The sequence below is a fragment of the Neofelis nebulosa genome, chromosome 1 (genome assembly GCF_028018385.1).
Source record: "Neofelis nebulosa isolate mNeoNeb1 chromosome 1, mNeoNeb1.pri, whole genome shotgun sequence".
In the NCBI taxonomy this organism is placed as follows: domain Eukaryota; kingdom Metazoa; phylum Chordata; class Mammalia; order Carnivora; family Felidae; genus Neofelis; species Neofelis nebulosa.
In genome coordinates, this window is record NC_080782.1 from 35,514,664 (window position 1) to 35,528,905 (window position 14,242).

General features: G+C 37.6%; 1 protein-coding gene across 5 annotated transcripts in view; it reads left to right on the plus strand.

Annotated features, from left to right (window-relative positions):
• The window catches only part of NNT (nicotinamide nucleotide transhydrogenase), a 96,888-nt gene that overhangs the window by 62,379 nt on the left and 20,267 nt on the right, over nucleotides 1-14,242 (plus strand). For all 5 annotated transcript variants that reach the window (XM_058719233.1, XM_058719247.1, XM_058719243.1 and 2 more), the window contains exons 17-19: nucleotides 1,838-2,017; nucleotides 9,984-10,143; nucleotides 11,269-11,350. In XM_058719233.1, the coding sequence (XP_058575216.1) occupies nucleotides 1,838-2,017; nucleotides 9,984-10,143; nucleotides 11,269-11,350 (422 nt within the window). The remainder of the gene's footprint in view (nucleotides 1-1,837; nucleotides 2,018-9,983; nucleotides 10,144-11,268; nucleotides 11,351-14,242) is intronic.

The window sequence follows — 14,242 nt, forward strand, 5'->3', positions numbered from 1 at the left end:
CCACTCTTTCTTTCCACGTAATGGTTCCTTCCAAAGTTGTCATGTGACACATTTATTGTTCTGGGGTCTTTTCACTGGATCAGTGTGTTGGTGAATAGGGAATTTTAAAAAGTCAAGTGTTTTCAATACCATTCATTAGGAGCCTCCCTGTTGTGACAGGGCCCACAGAATAATGCTTTGGGTTTTATGCGATAAGTGGAAGGTATTCTCTGCCAATTAGTTGTGTTAACATTTATTGGAAACTAGGATACCAAGTTAAATAACCACAGTATATAAAATGGAATGCAGTTAATAAATCCTCTGGGCTCAGTGGGGGAGTTCAGCAAAGCCTTTCATGGTAGGTTTGGTCCTCCTCTTCCTCTCTAATTTTTGTATTTAGTATATTGATACATACAGCATTCTCTAGTTGGCCATGTGCTACAGTGTAGCATTTCATTATATCAGTGTAGGAAGCCTTTGCAAACAGCTCTCTGTTATTCACTGATTCCCTTATTTGTCTAGTCTGGAGTCAACCTTATAGACAAGGTTAATGTTTTAAGTTTTTAAAATAATTTGTAGTGCTTAGCACAAAATTAGACATATAGTAATTGCTTATCAAACACATATTGGCTGCTTGATTCATGATTTACAGTGTTAAAATAATACTTATTATTATGTAATCCTAAAAGGACTGATTTTGACCAAGAAACTTTAGAAGTCTGAGAAGTAACTTAAAATTCTCTTTATGACTACTGACAATCTAATTTTTTTCAGGATTATATAGCACTGATTTTTGTTTTATTTTAAACCAATGAAAAGTAGTTTTGACATTTTTTTTTATTCAGGAGAGCAGAAGAGGTAAAAAAAAAAGTCTCAAAATAAAACCAATAGCATAGAAATAGAAAATTTTAAGAATTACTATTTTTGAGAAGGGATGAATTTGATATTTCAGAGCTACTTTATGCTTTTATAAGGATGTCTGAGTAAGATAAAATATTTTGTGGACTATTTTAATTGCTTTTGACTTAATTAAGTAGCCTGTGAATACATTCATATCTTAAACTCAACGTATGTGGGAGTATGTGGAATAAAAAGCAAAACTCTTCTTCCCCATCATGTTTTTCCTTTCCTGTGTTTAGTGATTTGGGGTTGCACTAGACAGACTTTGGATTCTGTTGTATTCCTCCAAAGAATATTGATCATTATTTTTTAATTTATTTTTGTAGGCAGCTAACTTGGCTGCCTTCAGATTTCAAATCTGGCTCACCTATGATTGCAGGGCGGGGGGCGGTGGTTGCTGAAATCTGTTATTAGATCAATGCGTAATGCATAAAGAGTGAGCCAGAGATTTGGGCCGAGTTTATATATAGAGTTTGGGGCTCCCTCTCTTCAGCCTGCTCCTTTGCAGTTTGCCTTCTGCCTTTCTAGCTGCCTTAGTCACCCTAAATCCTGTCCTTGGATCTTCAAACTAGTGAGACTGTGGGCTTGTGATTCAGTTTCAGCTCTTTCTCCTGGCACGAGCAGGTGCCTGCCCTTAGACTAACCATAAAAACCATTAAATTCACTCAGTGCTCTCACCTTTTTCCAAGTGCAGACCCCTCTCTAGTTTCTGCCTGCTTTTCATCACTGCCTTTTAGGGACTTAGGGATATTTTGGGGTGGGGAGGTGGTTCAGTGTTCTCACTTGGTGCATCTGCGGGAGAGTTGACCCGATAGGAGGCACTTGGTTGTTACTGGCAGGAGAACTTCAAGGGAAGTAGGTTAATTGGAAACCAGAATGACTAAGAACCAAGATGTCCAGTGTCAGAGGTTTTATTTTTATCGTATTAATTTTGGTTCTGCTCTGGTTTTCATCGTAGGGTGTGACTTTGACAGCTGCCATCGGGGGTGCAGACATGCCCGTCGTCATCACCGTGCTGAACAGCTACTCAGGCTGGGCCCTGTGCGCGGAGGGCTTCCTGCTCAACAACAACCTGCTGACCATCGTGGGCGCACTCATAGGCTCCTCTGGTGCCATCCTGTCCTACATCATGTGTGTGGTAAGAAACATGTGTGAACAAAAAAGACATGGTGTTCTCAAAATAAGGATGTGTTTGGTATTTCTTTTATTTGCAGTAGAAACGACTGTGTCCGTTCCTATTTTCTTCAGTAGAAATCTCAGAGTGTTTCATCTGAATAAATTTGCAAGACTGCTTTTAAAGCACCCAAGTGTAGATAATTAGGAAAATTAAATATAAAGATAAAAAAATCTTCCGAGTCCCTCCAGCTGGAGATAAGCATTTAAGATTTCGGTCTATCTCTTGTATTCTCTCTTTTTTTTCTCTTTTACATACCCGTGTATTTACTTGTCTGATCATATTGTATACTGTTTTACATTTTATTCTTTTCGTCTTACTATATTCTGGTCATTTTATTATTTTGAGTATTATTTTTTAAATAAATAATTTCTGTTTATTTTTTAGAGAGAGAGAGCGCATGTGCGAGAGCAGGGGAGGGACAGAGAGAGAGGGAGACACAGAATCCGAAGCAGGTTCCAGGCTCTGAGCTGTCAGCACAGAGCCTGACGTGGGGCTCCAACTCATGAACTGTGAGATTATGACCTGAGCCGAAGTCGGTTGGTTAACCAACTGAGCCACGCAGGCACCCCTCTTGCCATTTCCTTATTAAAAGTGATTTTTAAAAATTTTTTTTTTTTTTAATGTTTTTTATTTATTTTTGGGACAGACAGAGACAGAGCATGAACGGGGGAGGGGCAGAGAGAGAGGGAGACACAGAATCGGAAACAGGCTCCAGGCTCCGAGCCATCAGCCCAGAGCCCGACGCGGGGCTCGAACTCACGGACCGCGAGATCGTGACCTGGCTGAAGTCGGACGCTTAACCGACTGCGCCACCCAGGCGCCCCTTAAAAGTGATTTTTAACTACTATTTTAATGGACTTCATATAAATCCATCATATGGATATATAAAATTTATTTAATATTTCCCTATAAAAATTATATTGTTTGAGTTTTAATTTTTCTTTGTAGAAAATACATCTTGGGCACCTCTGATTTTTGTCTTCGGATCGATTCTTTGAAGTGAAAGAGTATGCTCATTTTTATCAGTTCTTTCTACTTATTGCTGTGTTGTTTCCGGAAAGCTTGCTTCAATTAACACTCCCACTGGTCATCTGTGAGAGTGCCTATCTTGAAGTTTTGTGGTCAGCATGATCTTTTTTAAAAAAGCAAAAAAAATTAAGAAAACAAATACTTCTTAGCTTCCTTTTTGTTTCTAATTCTCTTCTGGATGGCAAGAAGATATCCTGCAAATAATTAAAGGTTTGACTAGAAAACGTTTTCAGATGATAGATACTATTCTCTCACAGTTCTGAATGGCTGTGAAAGGGCAAGTGTGAAATGGAATGACATCAGAATGTGGCTCTGCTGATTTATAATTCAGGCAGAAAAAGGACATTTATTCTGCCTCCATTCTTTTATTACAATATTTAAAAAAGACCCACCCTTATTTTATAACTCAGAATTTCTCAAATGTTTTCACTGAAAATCTCTTTGTAAATTGAATGCTGAAGTTATCTTTTTATAGTAAAAAAAATTAGTTTTCTTTGGCCATATTGTAAAACAAAGGATTTGATAGCCCAAGTTCAAAGAAAGGAAGAGGTTTTAAAATGAAATCTTCCAGGTTGTTCAGGGAATTTGGAAAGGTGGAAGCTTGTGTCTCCTGCTTGAAAGGTGTCAGGCTTTGGGGTTTAAAAAAAAACAAATGTTTGGGGCATCTGGTTGGCTCAGTTGCCCCAGTTGGTTAAGCATCCAACTGTTGATTTTGGCTCAGGTCATGATCTCACAGTGCATGAGTTTGAGCCCCAGGGAGGACACTGTGTTGGCAGCACAGAGCCTGCTTGGGATTCTCTCTCTCTCTGTCTCTGTCTCTGTCTCTGTCTCTGTCTCTCTCTCTCTCTCTCTCTCTCTCTCTCTGTGTCCCTCCCCTGCTTGCACTCTCTCTCCCTGTCTGTCAAAATAAATAAACATTAAAAAAATTAAAAGACAAAAACCAAATGTTTGTGAACAAGGAAAACTATTCAATTGTATTAGAGATAGTTTTCTCAAAAATTGAACTTTTTTAAAATTAAGTTTTTTGTTTGATTTCAGTATGATTATATACAGTGTTATATTAGTTTTGGGTGTGCAGTATAGTGATTCAACAGTTCTGCACATTACTCAGTGCTCGTCATGATAAGTTTACTCTTCATCCCCTTCACCTATACACCCGTCCCCACCCACCTCCCCCCTGGTAACCATCAGTTTGTTCTCTGTAGTTAAGAGTCTGTTTCTTGGTTTGTGTCTCTTTTTTCCTTTGTTCATCTGTTTTGTTACTTATATTCCACATATGAATGAAATCATATGGTATTTGTCTTTCTCTGACTGACTTATTTCACTTAGCATTTAAAAATGAACTCTTGGTTTGACTTTGCTTCATTTGGTGAATTTGAATGACCAGGAGGGGGCAGCAGATTTTCATCATTACTTAAACTTGTTGGTCAAAACACTGATTTTAAAATTACACGGGAAGACTTAAATTTTAACAAAGCCAGTGGCATACTGATTTGGGGAGAGGTGAGGAGTACTTATGTCTAGTTCTTAGAGCATCATCATGGGTCTTTCTTGGCTTTATCATTTTTTTTTCCTTAAATGGCTTTATTTAGGTTCTTAAATCTTATCAGTAGTATTTCTCAAATTTCTGTCTGTCTTTTTTTAATTTCCTTCCCATTCCCTTCTTCATCTAGTTTCTTTTATTATTGTTGGTTATAGTAACTACAGAAACTTACAGTAGCCATTCTATGACAGTAACTAGAATAAGGTAGTAAGAGGCAGTTGTTGAAAATACTTTTTTCTATGTGTACTTCTGTGACTATCTCATCTTTGTCTTATGCTTTTCTCTTCTTTCATATTTCTTGATCTGGTATTTCTTTTTTTTTCTTTCTATTTCTACCACGTCAGGCATGCCATTTACTGTCAGCATTTCACAGATATTTTTTATTCCTGTACCGTATAAGGCTAACAGGGTATTCTTACAGCTGTCTGTGACCCTAAGTGTCACTCTGGATCAGACTGATACTCTGTTTATAATAGCAACTCAAATTAATTTGGATTCAAGGACAGCCGAAGCTTTAAATTTTTAGAAAATACTATTCAATTACATAAATAAAAGATGCTTAATGTGGGAAATTTGGAAGAAAGTAGAAAAGGATAAATAAATAAAATCATTTGCAATGCCATTACCACTTAACTCTTAAAATTTAATATTCTAATTCCAGTATTTTCCCATAAACCTATGTTCAAATATATTCTGTGTTGTTTAATGTTCTCACCAATGATTTTCTAATAATTTTTGGTGTCTGCCTATTGTATCACATAGATATACCATAATTTACCCAAGTTCATAGTATTGGTTTGTGGTTTTTTCTTCAGTATACCTCCTTGTGCATTTTGATTTTTTCCTTTAGCTGACCTTTTTGTAAGTACAATTCCTTGGTCAAAGGGAGTAAGAGCTTTCTGTTGGCTCTCAATATCGATGAATTGATGTCCACAAAGGACCGTCCAGTCTTAGCTCTCAATGGTGATGCGTGGGGAGCTAGTTTTCTCACACTCTCTTCAGTCCTATGTCTTATTATAAAACAAACAAGGCAACAACAGAAACGACCCTGCTGTAGTTTTCAGTTTTGAAGATAGAAATTTTCTCTCCTTCCAGATTGCCCCGATTCCTGACTTTTCACATTAATCTTCATTGATTCTTGGCTTGTGCTTGTTTTATTATCAAAAAAATTGTTTCTTCATGGCCTATGCTTTAGCAGCTCAGAGTGGTTCCTAATAAAAATAAAAGTGAAATAGCTGCTCGTGATTGGGCATTAAAGCTGGGTGCTTTACAAATGTTAGCTCGTTTAATCCCCACACTAATTCTGGAGGTAGGAGATACTATTCTCATTTTACAAGGAAGATATTTTAAGATGTCATTTACTGTTTGCCTTTGTGCTTATGGAGCCTGACCTAGCACCTGGCACCTCAGATGAGTATAATACTTGTTACGTGAACATTAGATAAATATTTGTCAGCTCATTTCATATTTTGGAATCTTCTCTGGATAGCATATGGTAACAGATGTACTATCATATATCGATATCTATTAATATTACTAGTATGTTGTAGCTTCATTATTTTATTATTTATTAAAGGAAACATGCAAGTCCAAACCGGAACAGAGTGCTTTTATTATGTGAGAGGGAATGAAATGCTCCCCGAGTGGCTAATCAGTAATACCGAAAATTGAATTTTTGTTTTGACAGTTCTTCTCTTGTGTGTCTTCTGAGCTGAGTGCTGTGGTTATACAATACCCAATGTTAAACTGAAAAATATCGATAGTGTCCAAAGAAGCAGCTCAAGTGAATAATTTGCTTTATGTCTAGAAGTCATATAGACATTAACCTCTTCATGATTTTACAGTCCATGTACTTGAGATTGTGTCCAAACAGCCTGGGAGGTAGAGCGCTTGTAGAAGGGGAACAGCATTTTCCGACCGAATTTTCTGATTTTTGTACTTTGTTGCTTATTTCCAAATGAAAATAGAACAGAATGAAGTACATCAAAGCCAAACCAAAAATAATTTCTTTTTTTGCTTCGCAGTCAATTATTTGGCACCCACAAAGCACTGAAATGAGAAATGATAGTAAATGGACTGTATGTTGTTATTGCGTTAGTTTTGTCTATTTTATGACCTTTCTTTTGTTTTCAGATTTATTTCTTATAGTTTGCTTGGAATGATGTGAATTAAGGGTCTCTTTAATGTAGCATACAGTTTTCATTATAGGGCTTAGTAACTTGAAAGGAACAGTCTTGGATAGTGTTGCGAATACTTTGTCTTGGGAGCTGGGAACTCCTCAGTCTGCCCAGGATAGTCTCATTAATCACTTGAGCAAGCAAAAAAAAAAAAAGAAAGAAACAAACAAACAAAAGAAAGCCCTACACCCTAAGCATTTGTTGAAAATATGATGTTGCAATGGTAAATTCAGGGATGAAAAATAATTTAGTTTTTAAGAGACCACATGGAATTAGCTTAATGGTGATATAATTGTGGATATGTGTTTAACAAGTTGACTTTGATTGTTAAACTACTGTGTGGTTCCCTTTCTTTCTCCTGAAGATGCCATTAGAAGTGGGTAAACATTAATTTAATGTCCTCAGAAATTCTTCTCCTCCATTCAGTTTTATAGGGAGAGAAGAATGGTTCCTTTTACACCAAGTTAGAGTAAAGTGGTCATATCCTTGTACATCTGTCCCTCTGCGGGACTGGGTGATGCAGGTGATGGAACCATTTTGTGTGTTTCACTTTTTAAAAATTATCTATGAGCTGGGGCACCTCAGTCGGGTGAATGTCCGACTTTAGTTCAGGTCATGATCTCGTGGTTTGTGAGTTCGAACCCCGTGTCGGGCTCTGTGCTGACAGCTCCGAGCCTGGAGCTGCTTTGGATTCTGTGGATTCTCTCTCTCTGCCCCTCCCCTGCTCATGCTCATGCTCATGCTCATGCTCATGCTCTGTCTCTCTCTCTCTCTCTCAAGAATAAACATTTAAAAAAATTTAAAACAAGAAAAAAGTTATCTATGACAGAAATATCTCTATGTCTGAAATACTCCTTTGAATCAAATTTTTTTTAATCTTTCAAATTTTTATTTAAATTCTAGTTACTTAACATATAGTGTAGTATTGGTTTCAGGAGTAGAATTTAGTGATCATTGCTTACATATAGCACCCAGTGCTCAACACACATACCCTCTTTTATACCCATCACCTATTTAACCCACCCCTTACCCACCTTTCCTCCAGCAACCTGCAGTTTATCTTCTGTAGTTAAGAATTTCTTATGGTTTCTCTTTCTCTCTTTTTTCCCCTTCTTCTATGTCCATCTGTTTTGTTTCTTCAATTCTACATATGAGTGAAATCAGATGGTAGTTGTCTTTCTCTGACTGATTTATTCCGCGTAGCATAATACACTCTAGGTCTATCCACGTCGTTGAAAATGGCAAGATTTCATTCTTTTTGGTGGCTGAGTAATATCCCATTGTATGTATATACCACATCTTCTTTATCCATTCATCAGTCGATGCACATTCCTTTGATTTAGTTTTTAAGGCAAACATTTATTTGGTAGAACATATTTCTGTTAATTTCAGTATCTTCTAATTCGAAACTAGAAAGGATTAACAAAATCAACAAATGTTGAATGTTTGGAAGTCTCAGGCCTGGCTATTTGGATTTTCAATAAAACCTGGATTTAAGTATAGGAGGTTGGGTTAAGAATTTAAATCTTTATGTCAGATTGGGACTCTATACCTAAATAAAACCATTATGAATTTTTCTCTGGCCCTCTTGTCTGTTCATAAATATATAAAGATATTCTGGACTTTATTTTGTATGTGATAATCTTAGACAAGTTTACCAGAGTTTGGGCTCTGTAAAATGCGAATGCTGTGTCTGATAAGTGAGCTTAGGTCAAAAAGGATAATTACAATTCTGGCAACATTTGGATCTATCCTCTTTATGTTATTGATATGCCGCCTTTAGTCAGGTATGGCTCTCTGTTCATTGTCTCTGCACCTTGTCCTCCCTGCCTCTACCTCTGTCCCACTTCAGATGTGTATGTTCACGTCTGCATGAAGGTGGCAGCAGGCTGGGCTGTCTTCGTGTGGGTTGTCATGTTTTTTTCTCCTAGTGTGTTTACTTGTCCCTGGAAATCCCAGGTGCTTTTCATTCTTTAAGAATACAGTATTGTCTTTTTTTTTTTTTTTAAGTAATAGATTGCATTTATATAGCTTTTACATGGTATACACATTGGATCAATCATATGTTTATTATAGCCCTTTCAGAAGTGAGAAATCCAGTGCTGATCATGTAGAATGACTGCTTTGTTCATGTACAGTGATTTGCATTTTTTTAAAGCTTATTTATTTATTTTGAGAGGGAGGGGAGGGACAGAAGGAGAGGTAGAGACAGAGAATCCTAAGCAGGCTCTGCATTGTCAGCACAGCGCCTGATGTGGGCGAGAACTCACGAACCGTGAGATCGTGACCTGAGCCAAAACCAAGAATTAGACGCCCAACCGACTGAGCCACCCAGGCATCGCTGCAGTGATTTGAATTCTTAAAAGGCATTTGCTTCTTGTCTTTTACCACCACAGCTCCAGAGGTCTACAAATGAACTATTGTAGAAACCAGACCTGTGATTTTTTCACATGATTCACTTGTGTGGCACATTGTTGGATGATTGTAAATGAGCATGTCTTCCTCTTATTTTTTTTCCCCAAGATTATTTTTTTAGTTAAAAGGGTGGGTATAAGTTTTAATGAAATGATGTATGAACGTACTCGTCTACCTTTTTGGAAGTAAAATATTTTAGGAACCTAATGATGAACCCAGTCACTTCTGTTACTGCTTCCTGGAGCTGTATGTAGTTGGTTTGGAAAAGAAGAACGTATCAACTCCCGCATTTCTTGTTTTCTTAATGACAGAGGGCAGCAGACTCCTAAATGATGTGAATTCCCATCCTTTGGATTCCTCCCTGTTGGAACTGGTAGCAGGATTACCTGAGAGGTCTATAGAGTCACCTTGTAAAATTTCTCCTAGATATCGTTCTGTTTCACTCTGGTGAAATACATATGGAGGTAGAACTTGCTTAATCAGAACACAGACAGTAATAACTGGATCTGAATTTCATTAGTTTCTTAATGTTACTGGTAATTTTCCATTAAATTCTTTCTTAAAATTAACTTTTATTGAAAACATGTCAGTGTGCAGTTGACTTTATAGATGTGATCTATGTGATTTTTTTAGATGATCAAATAAAAAACCTCTTTAAGTGATTGTGAATATTGTATACATTGGATACAGTAAGTTACGTAGATTAAAACTTTCAAAAAGTTATGTAGATTAAACTCTCACAGCTGCTTATTTTGTTCTCCAGGCAATGAATCGCTCCCTGGCTAATGTGATTCTTGGAGGCTACGGTACCACTTCAACAGCTGGTGGAAAACCCATGGAAATTTCTGGCACACATACAGAAATCAACCTTGACAATGCAATTGACATGATTCGTGAAGCTAATAGCATTATTATTACTCCAGGTAAAAAACCAAAAGCGAAAAGTAAACAACCTATAAGAGCTGCTGGAATTTATTGTATTAATACAGTTTCTTATAACAGGAAAAAAATTGAATTGGAACTTATTATTTTTTGAAAATGTAATGGAAACATAGAAACAACCCTCTGATTACCAAGTAAAAAATGGTGAGAATCCTTGGCTTAGGTTAATATTTTGGGAATCATATAGAGATTTTACAAACTGATGTAGAGGGTTCTCGCCATGTCTTTCTCTGATTCTGTACAAATGTTTTAGTCATCTTTGAGTCTTGGTTATTTTTTTCTCAATGATCATTTTTGGGATTACTGTGAGTATTAAATTAGAAATAGTGTATGAAAGTATCTAGCTCACTCATTAGACTCAATAAATGCTAGTAAATGTTAATCTCTTTCTTATCAACAGTAAATATTTTAAAAAATCATTGAGAATCATGTGATTTCTAATAAGATGAGGTAACATGACCTAATAGAAAGAACCTGATCTGGGAGTCACAACACCTCATTTTTGTTCTTAATTTTACCTCCAACAATTGACATGACATTGACTAAGTCATTTAATCTCCTAGCCCCAATCCCTAATTTTTCTCAGGTTTAGTTTAGTTTTTCTTTAATCCTACCCCAGAATTCTGTGGTATTACAGGTAATATATTGGCTTCAGATTAGGATTTTAACTCTATCATGCTATCGTAAGAGTTTTCTAAAAAGGAAATCTATTGATTTGACAAGTCTAGAAGTTTTCTTTCATTTCTAGTCCTGTTAACAGATTGCCCCCCCCTTTTTTTTTTTTGGCCTAAAAATATGTTTTGAAGGGGCGCCTGGGTGGCTCAGTCAGTTAAGCGTCTGACTTCGGCTCAGGTCATGATCTTGAGGTCTGAGAGTTCGAGCCCCACGTCGGGCTCTGTGCTGACAGCTCAGAGCCTGGAGCCTGCTTCAGATTCTCTGTCTCCCTCTCTCTGTGCTCCCCACTCACACTCTGTCTCTCTCTCTCTCTCAAAAATGAATAAACATGAAAAAAAATTTTAAATATGTTTTGATCAAGGGAGAAATTGTAGTTTATAAGATTTCAAAATAAAAGTCACATTCTTCTGTGTCCTTCATGTTCTTTGCAGGCTATGGTCTCTGTGCAGCCAAAGCGCAGTACCCCATCGCAGACTTGGTGAAGATGCTCGCTGAACAGGGCAAGAAAGTCAGGTCAGTGCTTATAGTGCCTGGTTTGCAGCACGTGTGTGAGAGGAAAGGAAAATAGAGGACTCACGTTTAGATGACTTTCTTACAGTATGTAATCCCAGGTAAAGAAACTGAGTTGTCAAAACCCTATTCCAGCCTTAGTCTTGCTACCTAGTTGCACTGTCTCTAATACCACAGAACCTAAATACAGCTCCATTTTAGAAAGGGAAACTTTATTATACCGAATTCTGGGATTTTTGTTAAAGAGGTAAAACAGAAGTCCTGTTTCTGGTTGGATTTGGGGAAGGGGGTCACACAAAGCATTAGAACCACATCAGGTTGTACCTTTTGGTTTCTCTTGTTCCCACTGACTGAAGAAAAACATCTCAAATGAGAGGTCTTTGTAGAGTGAGTGGGACCCAGTGGTGATCCCGTGGGCTGATTAATGTTTGACTGCGTTCGCTCTCCTATTCTTATGGCAAAGACTATTGAAATTGTTTTTTTCCTAAAGCCATACGTTTTTTGAAATATGGATTAGGGCAGTAGCTGTCCCTGTTACTTGGCATTTGGGCACTAGACTCTGCCCTTGAGAGGATCTTGAACACAATGAGGAAGTTGAGGACTCTGCAATTCTAGATTATTCTCAGGACCTTGGATAAAGGGTTTGAGGGATGTAAAGGGGGGGCCAGTGGGTGACAAACCCTTGCAGTACTTTGTATCTGGCTTATGCACCTTTGGATCCCTATTTTGGAACTCTGCTGCCGGGAGTCAGTGAAGAGACTGTCTGGAGGACTGTCCTCCCAGGGGGGAGGGATACCTGTTTCCTCTTGAGTAGAGAAGCTGTTCTCTAGCAGTTTCATTGACATAGTATCATAAGTCAGAGAGACAAGCCAACTCTATTATCAAATAAAGTTAGTTTGTTCACCTGAAAGTTAATGTATGTTGACAAAACTGTTAATGTCTGTTCATGAAAATCCCTTTTAGATGTCTATCTTATACTTTTTCTGGGGAAGATGATAAGAATAAGCCTAACCACGTGCCTAGAACTAATCAGAGCTAGTCAGAGTGTCTACACAAGACTGAATCCTGAATGTCCCAGCTATTAATAGTGGTGAAGAGACTTAGCCGATGATACAAGGGGATCTAACATTTTAGCATCAGCTACATTTTTTTTCTTTCCTTCCTTCCTTCCTTCCTTCCTTCCTTCCTTCCTTCCTCCCTCCCTCCCTCCCTCCCTCCCTCCCTCCCTCCCTTCCTTCCTTCCTTCCTTCCTTCCTTCCTTCCTTCCTTCCTTCCTTCCCTCCTTCCCCACTCTCTGCCTTCCTGCAATCCATAGTTAGTCTGTGTTTTTCAAATACAGAGAGTCAAAATACTATTTTGTGGTAGGACCAGCTTTTCTGTGATGTAGATGTTACCATGTTTAGTGTAATCTTCGAGGAATTGAAAATCGAAGATGAGAAAAATCACTGGCTTTGTTTTTTGATTTTCACATATGAAGTCTCATTTTGGTCACTGATTCCCATCTTCTTATCCGGTATTGTACAGGGCCGCCCTTTCAGTCATACGTTTGCCACTTAAGGCATTTGCAGACCTACACAAGGAATGGATGTGTTAAAGAATCTTTTATGATTTTCCTAAAAAGAAATTGTTTCTCTTTTATTCAGTCCACATGTGAGAAGTCTAACGTATTAGTAATGCCTTCTATCACCACAAATGTTTAGGACGTGAGTGGCAATCTTAATGAAGTAGAGAAAGATAGCTTTCCTGTCTTAGTTCTCCTTTGGGAAGGGATGATTAATTTGACATACCTCCCTTATTACCCACGGACCAGCCTATATTAACCAGACAGCTTGGAAAATCAGTCCAGGGTGAGGTGGATGCAAAGTTGGGGAGCATCGTGACTATAGGGTAGTTTGACAGAAGCAGGATGTGAGGGGAGAGGACTAAGAGGGATGGAAAAAATGATAATAAAAGGGATGAGACAAATGAAATTTCGGTTTCTGACCTAATTAAAATGTGATTTTGATCCATGAGGACATAACAAAAATTGTTGTTTTAGGTTGATTTCTGTTAGACTGCATGGGAAAAATAATTACTTAAGATTTATGGGAGATATTTAATTAAACATATATGAATAGTTTCTCAGTTATAATTTGTGTTTTATTGAAGTAATTTTGTGAACAGAATATCAGACTTTATGTGAGAGAGAGTTCCGTCATTTTACTGAGAACGTTTTACTGAGAGAGTTCAGTTTTTTACTGTGATCTGTTGAATTTTCACCATGGGCTTCATGTGCAAATCTCATGTTTGAGTTAAATGGAAGCAAAGTGTTCTTGCTAACACAGTGACAGTGGATTATCCTATTTTTCCTTTCTAGTTTCTGAGTGGGTTTTTTTTTTTTTTTTTTTTAACTGAAAGGGAGTCATAGAAATTGTTGATTTTGTCTCATGTGTATTATCATCTTTTCCTGGGAGAAATGCAGATTTTCTTGATGAAGTTAGGAATATGTCTATCTGTAGATGCTGGCTTTCTTCTTCTTCTTCTTTTTTTTTTTTTTTTTTAGGAGACAAATGTCTGTTTGCATGAGATGGCTGCAGCATTACCTCGTATTTTAATGAAATAAATCTGTATTTACAGTTAGCAGTAATTTCGTCCTTTCATCACTCTGTGGAGCTCCCACGGTGTTCATTGAGCACAGCTGCTGCGCCTCTGGTGTCAGTAGATCTTTGTGCCTCAGGACCCCAGCATGCCTAGCATCCAGATGTGGTGACATATTCGCACACATACCCCATGGAAATGTGCCAGTGAGGACATACGATTGTCATCAATTAGTTATGCCCAAGTGGTGCCAAGAAAAATTGCATCTGTCATACAGTCTGTCTGGCTTCATGGCCCATGATTGATTTAGAGACACTC